The 23931-nt window shown below is 45.8% G+C and overlaps 1 protein-coding gene across 2 annotated transcripts in view; it reads right to left on the bottom strand.

The window, feature by feature from the left end:
• Nucleotides 1-214: 214 nt before the first annotated feature.
• The window catches only part of LOC130356043 (microsomal glutathione S-transferase 3-like), a 65884-nt gene continuing 42167 nt past the window's right edge, over nt 215-23931 (bottom strand). The window contains exons 1-4 of one of the 2 annotated variants that reach the window (XM_056557068.1): nt 15082-15331; nt 7751-7873; nt 2445-2517; nt 215-405 (exon numbers count right to left, since the gene is read on the bottom strand). In XM_056557068.1, the coding sequence (XP_056413043.1) occupies nt 305-405; nt 2445-2517; nt 7751-7873; nt 15082-15213 (429 nt within the window). In that variant the 5' untranslated portion in view covers nt 15214-15331 and the 3' untranslated portion in view covers nt 215-304. Of the gene's footprint in view, nt 406-2444; nt 2518-7750; nt 7874-15081; nt 15332-23931 lie in introns of those variants that run through there. The other variant, XM_056557067.1, reaches the window with a different exon arrangement.

The raw sequence follows: 23931 nt of genomic DNA, 5'->3' as shown, positions 1-23931 counted from the left end.
TTTTACCCCAAAACAAACGCCAAGTGGAAACTTAGCCTCAAGGTAGAAAGGTGTGTGTGTGTGCGCACACACACACACACACACACACACACACACACACACACGTGTGTCAGAGCCAAACCAAGAAGCTGCACTGAGCATTCAACAGCACAGCAAAGTAAAGTGGCAGATAGGAAAACCACTTTAATTACAGTAAACCCAGACACTGTTTTAATAGTAAACAAACATTTTATTTAATTTGTAAAAAGAGATAAATGCAGCAGATAATGCAGTACATGCATTTCTTAATTCAGTGCAAAACTCCTTAAACCACATTAAGAAGCTGAAGGGCAGCAACCAATGATAAGATAAGAACACCAAACAGCCCGAGGTAGCCATAAGCTCCTTTGAGTCTCTTCTCAGGGTCTAAAAATAGATAGAATACAGCCATTAAAAAACAAAATAATCTAAACTTCAATTTTTTTATGTTGACATTTAGGGTGGGAATTTATGGTTTGGGAATTTCTCACCTTCCTTTTTAGCTTACACTTTCTCCCTTATGCCAGTTTCGAATGTGAAAATGTATCATGTTGTATGATGAATTGTGCATTTTTTCCCCCAGCAAACTTAAAACACACCCCCTTTTTAGGACAAAACAAAAAAATTGACAGGCATGTCAAGAAGTTGGGAAAAGGCTGCAAGTGCTTGAAGGAAATCGGTACAGACAGGTAGTGCAGGTGACACTGATGACAACGATACTTACCTGGTCCCGTTCCATGCTCTGTATATTCTCATCAGTATCTTCCGCTCCAGGCCCAACTTGAAGAGTGGATGAAGCTTTGTGACGTCCCTGCTGCTGTTTGCTAGAAGCGGGGCCCAGCAGGGAACAGGAGTGGCGACGTCATGAAGCTCCGCCCATGCTCCAAGTCAGGCCCGGAGCAGAAGAGGAGAACCAGAGCACAGAACGGGACCAGGGTAAGTATCGTTGTCATCTGTGTCACCTGCAATACCTGTCTGTACAAGATAAGGTTAGTGCAGGTGATGACAGATTTCCTTTAAAGGAGATCTGTAGTGCTCTGAACTTTATCCCCTATCCGAAGGATAGGGGATAAGTTTTAGATTGTGGGGGGTCCGAGCGCTGGGGTCCCCCGCAATCTCCTGTACAGGGCCGTGGCAATGTACAGGAAAGGGGGCGTTCCGTCCCTGCATGACACGGCAGCTGGCACGCCCCTCCATGTATCGCTATGGGATTCATGGAGGGGCGTGCCTGCTGCCGCGTCATGCGAGGACTGAACGCCACCTTTCCTGTACATTGCCGCGGCCCCGTACAGGAGATCGTGGGGCGCCCCAACGCCCGGCCCCCCCGTGATCTAAAAACTTATCCCCTATCCTTTAGATAGGGGATAAAGTTCAGAGCACTACAGATCTCTTTAAGGCTAGGTTTCCACACAGGTTTTTTTCTCACAATCTTTGGAAAACTGACACTTCTTTTTTTGAGCCAAAGTCAGAAGTGGAACCAGTAGAAAGGAGAAGTCCTTCCTTTATATTCTATTTATTTTGAATACACTTCTGACTTTGGCTCTAAAAACGGCAGTGACAGTTAAAAAAATAAATAAATAAAATAAAATAAATAAACACACATGCCAGAAAATAACCTGTGTGGAAACCTAGCCTAATAACTATATCTTAAAAAAGGTGTAGGCCAGAAAAAAAAAAAAATAAATAAATAAAAATGCACCACAAACAGGCATAAATACCTTAGTAAATCCTGTTTTATATATCCCCTTTACTAGGGGAGACCTTAAAGGGGTACTCCAGTGGAAATTGAAATTATAATTTTTTATTTTTTTTTTGCCAAAAAGTTGAACAGATTTGTAAATTACTTCTATTAAAAAATCTTAATCCTTCTAGTACTTATTAGCTGCTGAATATTACAGAGGAAATTATTTTCTTTTTGCAACACAGAGCTCTCTGCTGACATCATGAGCACAGTGCTCTCTGCTGACATCTCTGTCCATAGCAGCATATATTTGCTATGGGGATTTTTTTTCTACTCTGGACAGTTCTTAAAATGGACAGAGATGTCAGCAGAGCACCGTGGTCATGATGTCAGCAGACAGCTCTGTGTTCAAAAAAAAAAATAGCAGCTAATAAGTGCTAGAAGGATTAAGACTTTTTAATAAGTAGTAATTTTTTTGTAAGTAATTTACAAATCTGTTTAACTCTGGCACCAGTTGATTTAAAAATAAATACATTTCCACCGGAGTACCCCTTTAAGTTGCAGCGAGAAATATCTGACAGTGCCTATATCAAATGAGAAAAAGGCCAAGGTTGGGTTAAATCCAACAAGCCTGTCTCTTCATTCCTCATGACAGACAGTTGTTGGGTTTGCTTGACTTCTCCACAGCACAGTATATAGCCAGCTTTTTTAGAAAGTATTTTCTATAAGATAACAGAAGGCATACCTCCAGTATAGTATCCATGAGCATATGAAAAACGACTGGTCACCCATATTACTCCAAGAACAGAAGCGGAAAGCTAAACAGATAAGAAAGGATTATTGAAGAATATGTTCATTTATAGGTCTAGTCTACAAGCAAATTAACACAAGTGTATACTTTTACCCTGGTTTAGTTTAGGAAGAAACTAGAGCAGAAACACAGGAAAGTCACTTTTAGGCTAGGTTTCTACTTTTTTTGTGTTTTGCCACCTGGAGAAACGCCAGAAAAACTGCAGAGCATTCGGCCCGCCGAGTTTAAGTAGATAAGCAGTGATGCATAGCGGTGCATAGCACATCACTGTATACTGTACTGTAGCCGACTCCTGTCACTATAATGACAGGAGTCCGTACTCCTAGCAGGGCATTACAGTAAAACAATTATCTATGGAGATTGCTCCTTTACTGTACATTCCTTGCTGGGCAGGAGGTATACAATGTATACCTCTTGTCCAGCCTGGGATGAAAGGTTTTCCGCCTCCCATAAAGTTTTATAGGAGAAAAATGCAGAGGTTTCTTGTAATAAAAAATAAATAAATAGTTGTGATTTTGGGAAACTACCAGTGATCCCAATGCCAGTAACACACACACACACACTCAGTGGGTTTGGTGTTGTATAATTTGCTAACTGACTCCCTGATAACATCTGGCAGCGGGTTTGTTGAGGCGCTTGTTGTATTTGTGGCATTTTTTGGGGGGGTACTTTTGCCCCCAAAAAACAAGTAAAAATCCTAGCCTTACAGAATTCAGCATGGACTTAGTACCTTAACCCCTTAAGGACCAGGTGTTTCAGGTTTTTTTGCACTTTAGTTTTTTCCTCCTTACATTTTAAAAAATCATAACCCTTTCAATTTTGCACCTAAAAATCGATATAATGGCTTATTTTTGTGCCACCAATTCTACTTTGTAATGACATCAGTAATGTTACCCAAAAATCAACGATGAAAACTCAGAAAAAAAAATCATTGTGTGACAAAATTGAAGAAAAAAACACACCATTTTGTAACTTTTGGGGGCTTCCATTTCTACGCAGTACGTTTTTCGGTAAAAATGACACCTTCTCGTTATTCTGTAGGTCCATATGATTAAAATGATACCCTACTTAGGCCCCTTTCACACTACAAAATTACTCCGTTTTAAAGATCCGTACGAAGTTCCGTCTGAAAAATGAGCTGAAGATGGCAGTTACAAAATAGTGTACGGCCGTTAGACTAATAGACTAATGAGATTTTCTAATAGCTGTTCTAACCAGTTATTAATAAAGGCAGTTATTTTGTGACGGAAGATAGTAACGGGAGAAATAGTGCATGCACTATTTCTCCCGTTACTATCTTCCGTCACAAAATAACAGCCGTTATTTATAATGGGTTAAAATAACTATTCGAAAATCTCATTATATAGTCTATGGGATTTTTCTAACGGCCGTACACGATTTTGTAACTGACGTTTTCAGCTCATTTTTCAGACGGCACTTCGTACGGATCTTTAAAACGGAGTAATTTTGTAGTGTGAAAGAAGCCTTATATAGGTTTGATTTTGTCAAACCTATATGCAGGAAATTTTATACATTTAAAATAGTCATCTTCTGACCCCTATAACTTTATTTTTCCGCGTATGGGGCAGTATGAGGGCTCACTTTTTGTGCCGTGATCTGAAGTTTTCAGTAGTGCCATTTTTCCGGATATAAAAATTTTCCAAAAATACGCTATTTTGGACTTTGGATTTTTTTTTTGCGCGTACGCCATTGACCGTGCGATTTAATTAACTATATATTTTTATAATTCGACATTTTTGCACGCGGCAATGCCACATAGGTTGATTTACACTTTTTTTTTAAATGGGAAAAGGGGGGAGATTCTTACTTTTATTAGGGAAGGGGTTAAATGATCTTTAACTACTTTTTTTCACTTTTTTATTTGCAATGTTATAACTCCCATAGGGGGCTATAACACTGCACACACTGATCTTTTACATTGATCCCATAGGATAACATTGATCAATAATTCTGCCGCTTGACTGCATGACTGCTCATGACTGGATCTCAGGCACGGAGTAGTCATTTGGCGATCAGACACACAGGAGGAAGGTAAGGACCCTCGTGTCCTCCAGCTGTTCGGGACGCCACGATTTCGCTGCGGCGGTCCTGAACAGCCCACTGAGCTAGCCAGAGGTAGTTTACTTTCACTTTAAACTCAGCGATCAACTATGATCCCCGCATCTAAAGGGTTAATAGAGCGCAGCACCGCGATCATTAGCCACGGGTCCCGGCAGTTGTTAGAGGTACACCCTGTGTCCATAACAGGTTAAAGTGCTCTAACAGTAATATATAATATCACATGTATTAGGCTATGTTCACACAAGAGTCATTGCTTATATTTATAATGGAAGTTACGACACTGTAGCAAATCACTTGTCGTGCAAATCTAAAACGTTCATCAATGTTGCCCACTGATTTTAGCAGGGTCGGTTGGGATTGTAACTAATATGCTGTCGGTTGGGATTGATGGCACAAATATGCTGTGCTAGTATTACAGTCAAAAACTATAAAAAAAAAAAAAAAAAATACCCAAACAGATGAATAGAAACATAATTATTTGGCCCCAGTTAGGTTTGTCCACATAGCTACAGTATACACAACTTCAGAGGCCTGCATACCACATTCAGTCAGAGCATCCAAATCGCAGCCTGAAGAAGGCAGTTGGGTAGTCCCCGGTGGCTTCTCCCTGCCCCACCAGCCTTCATTGATCTGTTAATCAAGGCTGACTAGGCAGACAAGCCACCAAGGACCACCCCAATGACTCGTGCTTCAGGCAGCATGAAATTGATGACTTCTTCCCTTTAAAGGTCCAAAAATACTTTGGACTAAATTAATGGATTTTTTTTATTTATTTATTTTATTATGAAGAATAATCAAAATTTGAATGAGTTTGATTTTCATGTTGGGTACAACAAACATGATATACCCAACATGAAATAAAACTACAAGCTTGGATACCTGCATACCTGGTGAGTGCTAAGTTTTTCTGCTTTTACCTTCATTGAAGTTATCCAAGTATAGCCAACGTCTGAGGTTCTCACCCGCAGTGCCTGTTATACCTTCTTTACATAAATTCTACTAACTCTCCCGTTTGGGTCATTTATTGTCTACTAATAAAAATTTCTACAATTTTCTGGATTTGGTGCTGTGGTTTCCTCATCCCCAAAATACTAATTTAGGCATGTAAAACAAAGGGCTAATAACATTTAACAATACAGAGAACATTGATAAATATGACCCCCAGTATAAACACTATCATCTTCAAAGAAAATGTGATAGAAGAGTAGTGTAATTGTATGGATAGATGTGCCTATTTAGGTTTGCCATTTAAATATACAGGGTGGGCCATTTATATGGATACACCTTAATAAAATGGGAATGGTTGTTGATATATACTAATGTGCCACAAACAGGAAGTTAATATGAGGGGGGAACTTTTCAAGATGGGTGGTGACCATGGCGGCCATTTTGAACCCAACTTTTGTTTTTTCAATAGGAAGAAGGTCATGTGACGTCAAACTTATTGGTAATTTCACAAGAAAAACAATGATGTGCTTGGTTTTAATGTAACTATTCTTTCATGGAGTTATTTACATGTTTCTGACCACTTATAAAATGTGTTCAATGTGCTGCCCATTGTGTTGGATTGTCAATGCAACCCTCTTCTCCCACTCTTCACACACTGATAGCAACACCACAGGAAAAATGCTAACACAGGCTTCCAATATCCGTAGTTTCAGGTGCTGCACATCTCGCATCTTCACAGCATAGACAACTGCCTTCAGATGACCCCAAAGATAAAAGTCTTAGGGGGTCATTCAACTGGCCCACATCGACCAATCCACTTTCCAGGAAACTGTTCATATAGGAATGCCACCCATAATGTGGTGGTGCACCATCTTGGTGGAAAAACTCAGGGAACATGCCAGCTTCAGTGCATAAAGAGGGAAACACATCATCGTGTAGCAATTTTGCATATCCAGTGGCCTACATATTGATGTGTTTCCCTGTTAATGCACTGAAGCTGGCACGTTCCCTGAGATTTTCCAGCAAGATGGTGCACCACCACATTATGGGTGTCAGGTCCGAGAATTCCTAGATGAACAGTTTCCTGGAGAATGGATTGGTCGTCGTGGGCCAGTTGAATGGCCCCCAAGGTCTCCCGATCTGACCCCCTTAGACTTTTATATTTGGGGTCATCTGAAGGCAATTGTCTATGCTGTGAAGATACGAGATGTGCAGCACCTGAAACTACGGATTCTGGAAGCCTGTGCTAGCATTTCTCCTGCGGTGTTGCTATCAGTGTGTGAAGAGTGGGAGGAGAGGGTTGCATTGACAATCCAACACAATGGGCAGCACATTGAACACATTTTATAAGTGGTCAGAAACTTGTAAATAACTCATGAAAGAATAAAGTTACGTTAAAACCAAGCACCTCATTGTTTTTCTTGCTAAATTCCCAATAAGTTTGATGTGTCACATGACCCTCTTCCTATTGGAAAAACAAAAGTTGGATTCAAAATGGCCAACTTCAAAATGGCCACCATGGTCACCATCCATCTTGAAAAGTTTTCCCCCTCACATATACTAATGTGCCACAAACAGGAAGTTAATATCACCAACCATTCCCATTTTATTAAGGTGTATCCATAGAAATGGCCCACCCTGTATATCAGATGCTGCTTTCCTTTTCCAAGTTTTCATGCTTTAGACCCATTGGCCCCGATTTACTAAGAGTGAAGTGTAGGTTTCCTTGTGGGTTTTAATTCCCTACAATTTTTTCCCACGGTATTTACTTAGGTTTCCCTAAAAAAAAATAAAAAAAAAAAATATATATATATATATTTTGTTTGTTCATTTATTTTTTACACACACACACACACACACACACACACACACACACAGATCTGTAGGGTTTTCCTCAGCGGAAATCCCTCAAATGTTTTGTGGAAACCTTAGTAAATATGTTAGGTTTTCGTGAAAATGACAGGAACATTCCCTTTTCCCAGTGACCATGCCCCTTTTCCCAGTGGCCACGCCCCTTTTTCAGATTCTCTTAGTAAAATGTAGAGTTAGTCTGGTTTGTCTAATTCTGGTGCAAAATCTGGCGCAGACAGAATTTCTGGCGCACAATCCGCAAAACATGTCAAGTATGCAATAGTAAATGAGGGCCATTGTGTGACTCTAGACCAAAATAAAAAAAATTGAATATATAGGCGACATATGGTTTTACTTACTGGAAATGCAAGACCTGCAATGAGCTGGAAGATTAACCAAGCTGGATACGCTTCCAATGTGTTCTGGTGTGCTCTCTGAATACAATTAAACACATTCTCTTTGTCGGAATACATCTGTGGATACTGTAATAAAAAATCCACATGTTCAGAAACCAAGAAATGTAAACAATCTGAGGATTAACCAACCACTGAAAAGGCCCTTGCCATAACATCTGCAGAGTTACAAGACAAGCACATACCCACATGTAAATTTATATGAATGGTGGGTGGTCTTTCACCAGATAATCAGCCAAATGTATCAATCTGTCTGAGACAAAAACGAGTAACTTACTTATAGCAACCAATCATAGCTCAGCTTTCACTTTACCAAAGCTCTTTAAGGGTCAATTCATACGACTGCGCATAGTTAATATGCAGGATTTGAAGCAATGTTCAGTCAATTAGTTTGCACTGAAATCTGCAGCATAAAATCCTGTGCATTAAATATGTGCAGGATACTGTACGTGTGAATACACCCCATGGGGAAGTTCAAACGTACAGGATCTGCTGCATTTTGCTACCCACTAACTTCAATGGGTAGCATAATCCACTGCACAAAATATGCAGCAGATCCTGTATGTGTGAACTAAAGAGGTATTCCAGCACTTAACATACCCTCTATCCATAGGTTAGGGCATAAGTGTCTGGTCGCAGAGTCCCTCTGCTGTAACCGCCGTTTCTGCAGGAAAGTTAGTGTAGTATCCACGTGGTAATGTGTAGCGTAGACAACTTTTCTGTCACTCCTTGCATTGTCTATAGGACCACTGGAGATACACAAGAGCACTGCACTCAGGGAGGTTTGTGGTGTAGGGTGAGGGTAATGTGTGAATTAACCTTTTCGTGATGCCAGGGCGTGGTTGACCTATACACCACCCCCAGGTAGACCAGCTTCTGTGCCAGGCATGGGGCAAATAATTACTCCAACACAAGGTTAAGGATAACTGGCTTTACTGAGGTTGGAAAGATGGTACAATCCGTTACAGCTCAGATTAGCATGACGGAGATGCAGGTTGAACTTTGAGAAGCTTATCGGCTTGCTGGGACATAGTTGATTGTGTTGTATATGACTCACTTGACTTGTATGTAACTCACACTAGACTGTAGTTACTTGAACTTGACAAACTTGAATTGATCCCCGTACTTTAGTGCTTACTGCCAGGCTTTGACATTTACCCAGGCACAGGGGTTAACTTGCAGAAGATGTGTGGTTGCTGGAATAGGCCTCCTTCAAAATCACCTCACAGACTTTTCAACTGTACGTACCTCAGCCAAGAACTGAACTCCGGTTACACTATATATGGAGCAGGTTTTGAGAATTACCATTGGGCAGATAAGTCACGTGGTTCACCTCTGCATACTCCCCTAACAAGGTTCATGACAACAGGTTTAAGGTTTAAAGCAGGGGTCCTCAAACTACGGCCTGCGGGCCACCGAGGACATTTATCCGGCCCGCCGCTGCCTAAGGACATCCCTGTGTCCCAAAAGATGTTTTTGGGACACAGGGATGCGCTCTCGGCGGCCCCGCGTTTACTTTAAAAACGCAGAGGCCGCCGGGAAGTAGCGCACGCAGGGACGTCTCTTACGTCCCATGCGTGCGCCCACAGCAACAGAGCACGGAGGAGCGGAGCAGCAAGCAGGACGTGCCCTGGACAGCTTGGTAAGTGTTACCAGCTGTTACGCCGAGCGCTCCGGGTCCCCGCTCCTCCCCGGAGCGCTCACGGCGTTCTCCTGTTCGCAGCGCCCCGGTCAGACCCGCTGACCGGGTGCGCTGCGATTATGTCCCCAGCCGGGATGCGATTCGCGATGCGGGACGCGCCCGCTCGCAATGCGCATCCCGACCCGCTTACCAGACTCGTTCCCCGTCTGTGCGGTCCCGGCATGCGCGGCCCCGCTCCCTAGGGCGCGCGCGCGCCGGGTCTTTGCGATTTAAAGGGCTGGTGCGACACTGATTGGCGCATGGGTTTTAATCAGTATCTTCACCTGTGCACTTCCCTATAATACCTCACTTCCCCTGCACTTCCTTGCCAGATCTTGTTGCCATTGTGCCAGTGAAAGCGTTTCCTTGTGTGTTCCTAGCCTGTGTTCCAGACCTCCTGCCGTTGCCCCTGACTACGATCCTTGCTGCCTGCCCTGACCTTCTGCTACGTCCGACTCTGCTCTTGTCTACTCCCTTGTACCGCGCCTATCTCAGCAGTCAGAGAGGTTGAGCCGTTGCCGGTGGATACGACCTGGTTGCTACTGCCGCTGCAAGTCCATCCCGCTTTGCGGCGGGCTCTGGTGAAAACCAGTAGCAACTTAGAACCAGTCCACCGACACGGTCCACGCCAATCCCTCTCTGACACAGGATCCACCTCCAGCCTGCTGAATCCTGACACCAGCGGCACGTTAGCTTCGGTGCTCCGACCACAGCTCCTCCAGGCCCGGGACTTACTGCTATGGCCGGACCGGAGCAGTGGTGGTCGTAGCACTGAAGTTGGGCAGCACACAGGCATACAGCCTCCAGCCATACACTGTATGGCTGTAGGTCTGTGGGGGAACTATACTGGCAACCCTAATGTGGGGGGGGGGGGGGAACTATGCTGCAAACTTAAGGGGTAGTCCACTAATAAGATATATAAAAGTGTGCATAGGAATTTGTTAATTTTTTTTTTTATCTGTAGTCCGGCCCACCAACGGTCTGAGGGGCCGTGAACTGGCCCCCCGTTTGAAAAGAGTTTGAGGACACCTGGTTTAAAGTAACAAGTACATAGAAGATTCCAATAACTTAACTGTTACCTTATGCGCTCCGGCCACACACGCTGGCTGTGAGCGCATGGTCCCCTTACCTTCTGCTACCGACGTGGGCCGGGACCCACATCACGGGACGCGCCCGCATGCAAGCCAAAATCCGTCACTCTCCGGGTGTTTCTCCTGCCTCTGCCTCTCTGCTCCGGCGCGCATGTCCCAGTCCCCTAGGGTGCGCGCATACCGGAGCTTTAAGATTTAAAGGGCCAGTACGCTCATTAGTGTAGTTCACCTGTGGCTCACTTATAAATTCCTCCACCCTCCTCAGTTCCCTTCCGGATCTTTGTTGCCTTGTGCCTTTGAGGAAGTGTTCCTCTGCCGCCTGTCTACTGACCTCCTGCTTCACTTTGACTAAGCTACTGTGCCGCCTGCCCTGACCTTCTGCTATACAGACTATGAGCTGCCTTATCCCTCCTGTGCCTCGCATCTCCTCAGCCGCCTGTGTGGTCGAGCCGTGCCAGGGGTAGCGACCTGGGTGCCGCCTACAGCAGCAAGTCCATCTCGATTTGCGGTGGGCTCTGGTGTAAGCCAGCGGCACCTTAGACTCCGCTCCCTGGTACAGTCAGAGTCATCTGCCACTGTTCCAGCGAATCCACATCCACCGGTCTTCTGAAACGTGAGCGTTACATTAACCACTGCATAACAGTGCATTATACCGTGAAAGAGAGTCCTGAGGAGTGTGGGCCCAAGACTGGCATTGAAGCAGCATCTGCCACACAGGATGGGCAGGAGTACAGAAGAACACGTTATTCTGTACTGGGTCACCACAGGTTCCCATATAAAAAGGCATAGAGAATGTGCCAACACTGATCTAAGCACCAGGTAGATTAGAGGCCCCTTTCTAGAGATCACAGGGGGTCCCAGCAGTTAGATACCCCTTTAAAATATGAATGCCAAGTTGTGTTTTGTTTTTATCTGGGACAGAGATAAATCTGCGCCATTATGTAAAATAAAAATAATAAGAAGATCACGGGGCAAGGATATAGGAATAACAGTTTTAAAAGTTAAAACAACGTTTGAATATTCAACTTTGCACTTTGGTCCCTTTTTTAAACTACTAAAAACTGCAGCACGAGATTACACTAAACCATTAGTCAGTAAAAGTGCAGAATTACAGGTTAAGAAGACCTTAAGAAAGCTTTTTATCAGTGTGGAATGTTGTTTCAGACTTTATTTACTATTGGGACAGGTCGGACCATCTTTCCCTTATTAGGAATTTCCAGCCATATAGGATTTTGTGAATTCAATAGTAAATACGGTAGGTTGGGTTGTGAAAACATTCCCCTTTTTCAGCTGACCATGCCCCTTTGTGGGTTTGTAGTTCTTATTACCTAACAAATCCCGGTTGGCTTCACAACAGTAAATCAAGGCTCTTGTCTAGGAACTAAATTTACAGGAATATTTCCTAAATATAAGCCATCAGCAGTAAAGTTGGCCAGGTACATGACAAAACAAAAATATTTTATTGTCTGATAAAAACAATAGATATTAATCTATGTACCCACCACTGTATTTCACTCAGCTTTTACCTGTGCAGACTCCCCCTTATAAGACTATGTTTATTTAGCCTAAGACTACCATCTTGTCTTACTACTAGTAAAACTGGTCTTCCAACTTTCTAGATGAAACTGAGCAATTTAAAAAGACTTTCAATGGACGATGACTTTGCATGAAAAAGGGTTGTGAAATACACATCTTTACAACCCTCTAATCATTGGTTGCGTCAGTTATGGTTTAATACATTTTTATTAAACAAATAGTTAATAACAGTGTAGACGGTATAGTGAGTGCAGCACAAATAAAGCTAAAAAATATAATGTCACCTCAATTACACAAAGAACATGTCTGCAATGTGGCCAAATTCACAACTCTACTTCTACAAAAGAATTTAAAATCTTGTTCAGAAGGACAACATGAACGAGGACAGACAATATGATAGTACACTGCATATGCCCTGTCTTCCATTTAGTAATGCCAGTAATGTTGGCTAAGGCTGGGTTCACACCACGTTTTGTTAAATACTGTTCCCGTTTTCCCGGACCACGTTTTTGCCTGCGGTCGGGAAACCGCATGCGGCCGAAAACGAAGCCGACCGGAGGCTGCGGTTCACTCCGGTCGGCTCATAGACATGCATTAAATGCAGTTCCTGAATACGGCTGAGTGCGGGCGCCGCGATTAAGCCCCGCCCCCCTCCCAGCCGTATATGGGAACCGTATTTAACAAAACGTGGTGTGAACCCAGCCTTACAGTCATTCAGGGTAAAAATTTTGCAGCAAGTTTTTCTCTTTTAATTGTAGCAAAAACTGTGATATGACATGTGAGTAAGGCTTCTTTCACACTGCAGGACACGGCAGTGTGAAGGTTGTCAGGGAAGCCCAAGGGAATAGCAGGAGAAAAAAAATAAATAAATAAATACTGCTTGCTCCATCTCTTTCTCCCGCTAGTCCCCCTGAAAAACAGCAGCGCCCAACAGACCCCCCCCCTTTGACTATAATGGGGTTAATCGGGCAAACTGTTGCCCGTTGCGGCCGTCAGAGTCGGGGGAATTTTTTTATTTTATTTTTTTTTTTTTTATGGCAGTCCTTGGCAGGTTGCAACGGCAGTGTGAAAGAAGTCTTAGACTCTAATATTATAGGTATCAGAAGTCCTGGCTCTGGTAGACCCAACCAATCCATGTATTCAGCTTGGTTCACACCACGTTTTTGCAATACAGTTCCTGTATACGTTTTCAATGTAAAACCATATGGAACCGTATGCCCAAAGATGCATCCGGTTGTGTCTGTTTTGCATCCTTTACGGTTTTGTGTGTGTGTTGGGAACCGTATGTGCGTACGGTTCCATCTGGTTGGAATTTCAATCAAACAAGTAAAAACTTTATTCATAATGGAGTGAAAAGTTAAAAATTTATACACCATTTTTTCAAACCGGGTTAAAATTTGTACACATGTTTTGATACAGTTTAGTACGGTTTTGAGGAATCAGTTTTTTCATCAAAAACCTGATACAGGAACTGTATTGCAAAAACGTGATGTGAACCCAGCCTTAGGCTATTTTTTACATTGGGTTCAAAGAGGGAGTCATTAAGACCTGTGCGGAGGAAAAGTAAAGCCTTTGCCCATAGCAACCAAACCGCTTGCTTCCTTTATTTTTCAGAGGCCTTTTGGAAAAAACAAATTGATTAGTTATAGACAAATGGGAAACTTTTCCTCTACACAGGTTTTAATAAATATCCTCAAAAGTGCCCATTTACCTATGGGCCAGAACAGGTCTCAGTGTGTGCAGCAAAAAATATCCATATACAGGCGTTATCATTTTGACCACCATTTGTGTGGTATATTTTGGATGTGCTTTATAAGGGTGCGTTCACACGCTACTTGTTTTTGTGGGTTTTCCGCTGCGTATTTGAAAGGGGGCGGGCTCTTCTCGGCTGTCCACAACAGATTTTCCACGGAGGAATTTACGCTGCGGAAAATCCGCCGCAAGCCCCATTGAAGTCAGTAGGTACTGCGGCGGATTTTCCGCAGCGTAACTTCCGCCACGGAAAATCTGCTACGGACAGCCGAGAAGAGCCCGCCCCCTTTCAAACACACAGCAGGAAAACCCCCAAGAACAAATAGCGTGTGAACGCACCCTTAGAAGTAAACAATATAAAAAAAAGGTATACCGTATCGACGTGGACACTGTCATACTGTGGGTATAGGTTTCTCAACATTAAAGCTCATATTGACACTGAGACGAAGTGTGGCTTCTGCAAAGGATGCATGTGCGGATGACCACAGCTTCCCCTGGTGATACCACATATTCGCCAGGGATTTCAGAAGCCAGAAAAGTCCACAGTCCAGCGTCAATATAATAATATATATATATATATATATATATATATATATATATATATATATATATATATATATATATATACACATACACTTTTGACATGCCTTTTCAATTGCTGAGAATCCAGGTACTGAGACACCCACCAATCTCTACAACAGTGGTCTTCAACCTGCGCACCTCCAGATGTTGCAAAACTACAACTCCCAGCATGCCCGGACAGCCGTTGGCTGTCCGGGCATGCTGGGAATTGTAGTTTTGCAACATCTGGAGGTCTGCACATTGACCACTGCTCTACAATAAAGAGACAGTAGTGTGGAGCTATGCATTGTGCCCCTCTGCTTTTCACTGCTATGTCAAGTATAGAAACGTGCAGTAAATATAAAAATCGATTTCTACTAAAAGAGCATCAGCATTGATTTGCGCATGCATATCTGTATTTGTGTATTGTAGGACATCAGCACAAATGCTATTGCCACTGGCATATACTAGCAAGATGTCAACAATATGCATAGCACAGTGCCTGGGAGAAAGCATGCAGCTTTGTGGGTGTAGCAGAGCTGTGTCTGACTGCAGAGCACAAAGCAATGTACAAAGCCTGCATGGCATAAAACACAACACATAGTAGTCACACACATCAGAACAGCACATAAATGTCATTTATAGTACTACAATACCTTGACGCCATACTTCTTTCTTGCTCTTCCCACATTTATCCCAAGGTACATGAGTAAAACATTGCTGTAGATAAAGGTGAGGATCACATAGGCAAAATTTTGAGGCAGAATGTCATGAATGCTGGCGGTCATGTTGAGAGTAGCACTGCACTATTACACAATGCTGACAACCTACACTATTCACTGGTCTGATACTTATAGAGAGGGAGGGGGGAGCATTCTGGGCCCCTCCCTTCATTATCTGTGCTGCTATGGATCTATGCTAAAGGCCAGCACCATAGTACTAGGAATCTCCATGCACAATGAGTCAGCAATATGGCTGGATTTTCACAAAGTTGTTCGTCAAAACTCTTTCATAAAGCTTAAGATGGAACTTTTTTCACAATATTTTCGCACAATGGTTTTTAGACTTTTGTGTCGGTATTACATACACAAGTCCTGGCCAAAGTGTGCATGTACTGTAATAAGATTGTGTGAAACTGGATTATGGTCCTTTGCTGTGTTTTTCCCACTGTTTTTGTGCAGTATAAAAACTACAATGTCTAAAATACATTAATCAAAAGCAAACACAATTTGGTTGAAAACTAAGTCGATGAGAGGTAAACCAAACCAATTTATGCTATGTGTGGACCAATAGGAAAATATATAGGCGGATATTTTCTTAAAGGGGTAGTACAGTGGTGACAAATGTATCCCCTATCCTAAGGATAGGGGATAAGTGTCAGATCGCGGGGGGTCCGACCGCTGGGCCCCCCCCCCGTGATCTCCCCTCACCACTGGATATCTCCTTTAAAGGAAATCTGTCAGCAGTTTCACCTGCACTAAAGGTGTCACACAGGCTTGTAGTGCGGGTGATGCTGATCAAAACGATACCCACGGCGTCCAGATTCGTTCAGCCGTTCCGCCGCAATTCGCTTTTTTCTTTTTATGCAAATGAGGGCCTTGGGGCATGGGTGGAGGGCACTCCCATCAGTATTCATAACCCCCCCCCCTGCTCTTGCACCCTATGTTAGTGTACGGCGCATGCACCGCTTCCCTCCCTGCTCTTGCACCCATGTTAAAGTATGGGGCAGGGAGGGGGGTTATGAATATTGATGAGCTGGAAGGAGCGCCCGCCCAGTGAAGATGACGTCAGCATGCCCCTAGCTCGGTTCGGAGCTCTGCCCATGCCCCAATGCCCTCATTTGCATAAAAAAAAAAAGAAGAGGATTGCAGCAAAACGGCTGGGCAAATCTGGACACCGTCCCGTGCGTGCGCCCTTACGAACGGAGGAGCGCAGGAGCGGTGCATCGAGAAGGACAACGCGCGCATGGTAAGTTGAACGTCATCTTCGGTGTTCCGCCCACCGCTACTCCAGTCCCGGGACCTACTGCTATGGCCTATTGGCCATAGCAGTAGATCGTGACCCCGGTCCCCGGACCAGAGGAGCTATGGTTGGAACACTGAAGTGGGGCAGTAGACAGACATACAGCCTCCAGCCATACACTGTATATGGCTGAAGGCTGTATGTCTGTGGGGGAACTATACTGCACCTAATTTGGGCGAACTATACTGCACCTAATGTGGGGGAACTATACTCCACCTAATGTGGAGGAACTATACTGCACCTAATGTGGAGGAACTATACTGCACCTAATGTGGAGGAACTATACTGCACCTAATGTGGGGGAACTATACTGCACCTAATGTGGGGGAACTATACTGCACCTAATGTGGGGGAACTATACTGCACCTAATGTGGGGGAACTATACTGCACCTAATGTGGGGAACTATACTGCACCTAATGTGGGGGGGGGAACTATACTGCACCTAATGTGGGGGAACTTTACTGCAACTAATGTGGGGAAACTATACTGCACCTAATGTGGGAGGAACTATACTGCACCTAATGTGGGGGGGGGGGACTATACTGCACCTAATGTGGGGGAACTGTACTGCACCTAATGTGGGGGAACTGTACTGCACCTAATGTGGGGGAACTATACTCCACCTAATGTGGAGGAACTATACTGCACCTAATGTGGGGAACTATACTGCACCTAATTTGGGCGAACTATACTGCACCTAATTTGGGGGAACTATACTGCACCTAATGTGGGGAACTATACTGCACCTAATGTGGAGGAACTTTACTGCAACTAATGTGGGGAAGCTATACTGCACCTAATGTAGGGGAACTATACTGCACCTAATGTGGGGGGAACTATACTGCACCTAATGTGGGGGGGGACTATACTGCACCTAATGTGGAGGAACTATACTGCACCTAATGTGGAGGAACTATACTGCACCTAATGTGGAGGAACTATACTGCACCTAATGTGGGGGGAACTATACTGCACCTAATGTGGGGGGAACTATACTGCACCTAATGTGGGGGGAACTATACTGCACCTAATGTGGGGGGAACTATACTGCACCTAATGTGGGGGGAACTATACTGCACCTAATGTGGGGGAACTATACTACACCTAGTGTGAGGGAACTATACTACACCTAGTGTGAGGGAACTATACTGCACCTAATGTTGGGAACTATACTGCACCTAATGTGGGGGAACTATACTGCACCTAATGTGGGGGAACTATACTGCACCTAATGTGGGGGGGGGAACTATACTGCACCTAATGTGGGGGGACTGTACTGCACCTAATGTGGGGGAACTGTACTGCACCTAATGTGGGGGAACTATACTACACCTAATGTGAGGGAACTATACTGCACCTAATGTGGGGGAACTATACTGCACCTAATGTGGGGGAACTATACTGCACCTAATGTGGGGGAACTACAACAATTTTAATTAGGGGGAACTGTACTGCCAATTTAATGTGGGGGAACTGTACTGCCAATTTAATGTGGGGGAACTGTACTGCCCCTAATGTGGGGGATCTGTACTGCACCTAATGGGGGGGATCTGTACTGCACACCTAATGTGGGGGATCTGTACTGCACACCTAATGTGGGGGATCTGTACTGCACACCTAATATGGGGGAACTGTACTGCACACTGTCACGGTTCGGCACACTGGAGGTGGATCCTCTGTGCCAGAGAGGGATTGGCGTGGACCGTGTCGGTGGACCGGTTCTAAGTTGCTACTGGTATTCACCAGAGCCCGCCGCAAAGCGGTATGGTCTTGCAGCGGCGGTAGCAACCAGGTCGTATCCACCGGCAACGGCTCAACCTCTCTGACTGCTGAGATAAGCGCGGTACAAGGGAGTAGACAAGAGCAAGGTCGGACGTAGCAGAAGGTCAGGGCAGGCAGCAAGGATCGTAGTCAGGGGCAACGGCAGGAGGTCTGGAACACAGGCTAGGAACACACAAGAAAACGCTTTCACTGGCACAATGGCAACAAGATCCGGCGAGGGAGTGCAGGGGAAGTGAGGTATACGTAGGGAGTGCACAGGTGAAGGCACTGATTAAAACCTGCTGCGCCAATCAGTGGCGCACCGGCTCTTTAAATCGCAAAGACCCGGCGCGCGCGCGCCCTAAGGAGCGGGGCCGCGTGCGCCGGGACAGCACAGACGGGGAACGGGTCTGGTAAGGGAATCGAGATGCGCATCGCGAGCGGGCGCGTCCCGCATCGCGAATCGCATCCTGGCTGGGAGCAATATCGCAGCGCACCCGGTCGGCAGGTCTGACCGGGGCGCTGTGAACAAGAGAACGCTGTGAGCGCTCCGGGGAGGAGCGGGGACCCGGAGCGCTCGGCGTAACAGTACCCCCCCCTTGGGTCTCCCCCTCTTCTTGGAGCCTGAGAACCAGAGGATAAGACTCTTGTCCAGGATGTTGTCCTCAGGTTCCCAAGATCTCTCCTCTGGGCCGCAATTCTCCCAGTCAACCAAAAAGAATTTTTTACCTCTGACCGTCTTGGATGCTAGAATTTCCTTCACCGAAAAGACGTCAGAGGACCCGGAAACTGGAGTGGGAGAAACAACTTTGGGAGAGAAGCGGTTAAGGATGAGTGGTTTAAGGAGAGAGAGACATGGAAAGCATTGGGAATACGGAGAGAAGGAGGAAGAAGGAGTTTGTAAGAGACAGGGTTGATCTGGCACTTGACTTTGAAAGGACCAAGATAACGAGGTCCCAGTTTATAACTGGGGACACGAAAGCGGACATACTTGGCGGAGAGCCATACCTTGTCTCCGGGAGAAAAAATGGGGGGAATTCTTGTTTTCTTATCAGCATATTTTTTCATCCGGGATGAAGCCTGTAAAAGAGAATTTTGAGTTTCTTTCCATATGGTGGAGAGGTCACTTCATCAACAGCGGGCAAACCAGAGGGCATGGGAGTGGGGAGGGGGGGGGAAGAGGGTGACGGCCGTACACCACGAAGAATGGGGATTTAGCAGAGGATTCGGTGACTATAAAATTGTACGAGAATTCGGCCCATGGTAGAAGATCTGCCCAGTCATCCTGGCGGGAGGAAACAAAATGTCGCAAATAGTCACCCAGGACCTGATTAATTCTTTCTACTTGCCCATTGGATTGGGGATGATAAGAAGAAGAGAAATTTAATTTGATTTTGAGCTGATTACAGAGGGCCCTCCAGAATTTAGACACAAATTGAACGCCTCTATCCGAGACGATATGCGTGGGCAACCCGTGAAGGCGAAAAATGGGTATAAAAAATTGCTTCGCCAACTGAGGTGCCGAAGGAAGCCCTGGAAGAGGGATAAAATGTGCCATCTTGGATAATCGATCAACGACCACCCAAACAACTGTGTTGCCATAAAGGTAAGTCAGTAATTAAGTCCATACCAATCTGAGACCAAGGTCGTTCAGGAACAGGCAGAGGATGGAGGAGACCAGCAGGCTTCTGGCGAGGGGTCTTGTCCCGGGCACAGACTGTACAAGCCCGCACGAAATCAACAACATCAGTCTCCAGGGTAGGCCACCAATAAAATCGAGAGATGAGTTGGATGGATTTTTTGATGCCAGCATGGCCTGCGAGGTGAGAGGAGTGTCCCCACTTGAGAATCCTGAGGCGCTGGCGTGGAGAGACGAAGGTCTTCCCTGGAGGAGTTTGTCTGATGGAAGCTGGAGAAGTGGAGATTAGACAGTCCGGAGGAATAATGTGTTGCGGGGAAGCTTCCACTTCAGAGGCATCTGATGAACGAGAGAGGGCATCAGCCCTAATGTTCTTGTCGGCAGGGCGAAAATGAATTTCAAAGTTAAAACGGGCAAAGAACAACGACCACCTAGCCTGGCGAGGGTTCAGCCGTTGGGCAGACTGGACATAAGAGAGATTCTTGTGGTCAGTGTATATAATAACTAGATATTTGGATCCCTCCAGCAGGTGCCTCCATTCCTCAAGCGACAATTTTATTGCCAGTAGTTCTCGATCACCAATGGAGTAGTTTTTCTCCGCCGGAGAGAAGGTCCTAGAAAAAAACCCACAAGTAACAGCATGCCCGGAAGAATTTTTTTGTAGGAGAACTGCTCCAGCTCCCACCGAGGAGGCGTCTACCTCCAATGAGAAGGGTTTAGATGGGTCAGGTCTGGTGAGTACGGGAGCAGAAGAAAAGGCAGTCTTGAGATGTTTGAATGCGTCCTCCGCTTGAGGAGGCCAGGACTTAGGATTGGCGTTTTTCTTGGTTAGAGCCACGATAGGAGCCACAATAGTGGAAAAGTGTGGGATAAATTGTCTGTAATAATTGGCGAACCCCAAAAAACGTTGGATAGCACGGAGTCCGGAGGGGTGGGGCCAATCCAATACAGCAGATAGTTTATCTGGGTCCATTTGTAGTCCCTGGCCAGAGACTACGTATCCTAGAAAGGGAAGAGACTGACATTCAAAGAGACATTTTTCCATTTTGGCATATAATTGATTGTCCCGAAGTCTCTGAAGAACCATGCGGACATGCTGGCGGTGTTCTTCTAGGTTAGCAGAAAAAATCTGAATATCGTCTAGGTAAACCACAACACAGGTATATAGAAGATCACGAAAAATTTAATTTACAAAGTCTTGGAAGACGGCAGGGGCGTTGCAAAGGCCAAAGGGCATAACCAGATATTCGAAGTGTCCATCTCTGGTGTTAAATGCAGTCTTCCATTCGTCCCCCTCCCTGATGCGGATGAGATTATAAGCACCTCTTAAGTCCAGCTTGGTAAAGATGTGGGCGCCTCGTAGGCGGTCAAAGAGTTCCGAGATAAGAGGTAGGGGTAGCATTTTTTTACAGTGATTTTATTAAGTCCGCGGTAATCAATTCAAGGGCGTAGGGAGCCGTCTTTTTTGGAAACAAAAAAAAATCCAGCTCCGGCAGGGGAGGAGGACTTGCGGATAAACCCCTTTTTAAGTTCTCTTGGATGTACTCTGACATGGCTTGAGTTTCCGGAGCAGACAGAGGATAGATTCGGCCCCGGGGTGGAGTAGTACCAGGGAGGAGGTCAATAGGACAGTCATAAGGCCTGTGAGGAGGCAAAGTCTCTGCTTGTTTTTTGCAAAAAACATCAGCATAATCCAGATAGGCCTTGGGAAGACCAGATACCGGGGGAACCACAGGGTCTTGACAGAGTACAGGGAGCCGGTTTAAGACAGTCCTTGTGGCAAGAAGTACCCCAGTTCTTGATTTCCCCGGTGGTCCAATCAAGGGTTGGGGAATGGCGTTGAAGCCACGGTAATCCAAGAAGAATTTCTGAAGTGCAGTTAGAGAGGACCAAAAATTCAATTTTTTCGTGATGGGGTCCGATGCACATTAAGAGAGGTTCTGTTCGGTAACGCACAGTACAGTCCAATCTTTCATTATTAACAGAGTCGATGTAGAGGGGTCTGGCGAGACTGGTCACCGGGATGTTGAACCTGTTGATGAGAGAGGCCAAAATAAAATTTCCTGCAGATCCGGAATCCAAGAAGGCCATAGCTGAGAAGGAGAAGGTAGAAGAAGAAATCCGCACATGCACAGTAAGACGTGGAGAAGCAGAGTTCACATCAAGAGCTGTCTCACCTTTGTGCGGAGTCAGCGTGCGTCTTTCCTGGCGAGGAGGTCGGATAGGACAATCCTTCAAGAAAATGTTCGGTACTGGCACAGTACAGGCAAAGGTTCTCCATGCGGCGTCGTGTCCTCTCTTGAGGTGTCAAGCGAGACCGGTCAACTTGCATAGTCTCCACGGCGGAAGGCACAGGAACATATTGCAGTGGACCAGAGGAGAGAGGAGCCGGGGAGAGAAACCGCCTCGTGCGAACAAAGTCCATATCCTGGCGGAGCTCCTGATGCCTTTCGGAAAAACGCATGTCAATGCGGGTGGCAAGATGAATAAGTTCATGCAGGTTAGCAGGAATTTCTCGTGCGGCCAGCACATCTTTGATGTTACTGGATAGGCCTTTTTTAAAGGTCGCGCAGAGGGCCTCGTTATTCCAGGACAATTCGGAGGCGAGAGTACGGAATTGGATGGCGTACTCGCCAACAGAAGAATTACCCTGGACCAGGTTCAGCAGGGCAGTCTCGGCAGAAGAGGCTTGGGCAGGTTCCTCAAAGACACTTCGAATCTCCGTGAAGAAGGAGTGTACAGAGGCAGTGACAGGATCATTGCGGTCCCAGAGCGGTGTGGCCCATGACAGGGCTTTCCCAGACAGAAGGCTGACTATGAAAGCCACCTTTGACCTTTCAGTTGGAAACTGGTCCGACATCATCTCCAAATGCAGGGTACATTGCGAAAGAAAACCACATTAAAATTTAGAGTACCCATCAAATTTATCCGGCAAAGATAATCGGAGGCTGGATGCGGCCACTCGCTGCGGAGGAGGTGTAGGAGCTGGCGGAGGAGATGATTGTTGAAGCTGTGGTAGTAGCTGCTGTAGCATCACGGTCAGTTGAGACAGCTGGTGGCCTTGTTGCGCTATCTGTTGCGACTGCTGGGCGACCACCGTGGTGAGGTCGGCGACAACTGGCAGCGGGACCTCAGCGGGATCCATGGCCGGATCTACTGTCACTGTTCGGCAGACTGGAGGTGGATCGTCTGTGCCAGAGAGGGATTGGCGTGGACCGTGTCGGTGGACCGGTTCTAAGTTGCTACTGGTATTCACCAGAGCCCGCCGCAAAGCGGGATGGTCTTGCAGCGGAGGTAGCAACCAGGTCGTATCCACCGGCAACGGCTCAACCTCTCTGACTGCTGAGATAAGCGCAGTACAAGGGAGTAGACAAGAGCAAGGTTGGACGTAGCAGAAGGTCAGGGCAGGCAGCAAGGATCGTAGTCAGGGGCAACGGCAGGAGGTCTGGAACACAGGCTAGGAACACACAAGGAAACGCTTTCACTGGCACAATGGCAACAAGATCCGGCAAGGGAGTGCAGGGGAAGTGAGGTATAAGTAGGGAGTGCACAGGTGAAGGTACTGATTAAAACCTGCTGCGCCAATCAGTGGCGCACCGGCCCTTTAAATCATAAAGACCCGGCGCGCGCGCGCCCTAAGGAGCGGGGCCGCGCGCCGGGACAGCACAGGCGGGGAACGGGTCTGGCAAGGGAATCGAGATGCGCAACGCGAGCGGGCGCGTCCCGCATCGCGAAACACATCCCGGCTGGGAGCAATATCGCAGCGCACCCGGTCGGCAGGTCTGACCGGGGCGCTGTGAACAAGAGAACGCTGTGAGCGCTCCGGGGAGGAACGGGGACCCGGAGCGCTCGGCGTAACACACACCTAATGTAGGGGAACTGTACCACACCTAATGTGGGGGAACTGTACCACACCTAATGTGGGGGAACTGTACTTCACATTTAATGTGGGGGAACTGTACTGCCAATGTAATGTGGGGGAACTGTACTGCCAATTTAATGTGGGGGAACTGTACTTCCAATTTGATGTGAGGGAACTGTACTGCCAACCTAATGTGAGGGAACTGTACTGCCAATTTAAT

The sequence above is a fragment of the Hyla sarda genome, chromosome 2 (assembly GCF_029499605.1).
Source record: "Hyla sarda isolate aHylSar1 chromosome 2, aHylSar1.hap1, whole genome shotgun sequence".
NCBI lineage: Eukaryota > Metazoa > Chordata > Amphibia > Anura > Hylidae > Hyla > Hyla sarda.
The sequence above is the reverse complement of the archived record's forward strand: the minus strand, read 5'-3'. Positions and strand labels throughout refer to the sequence as shown.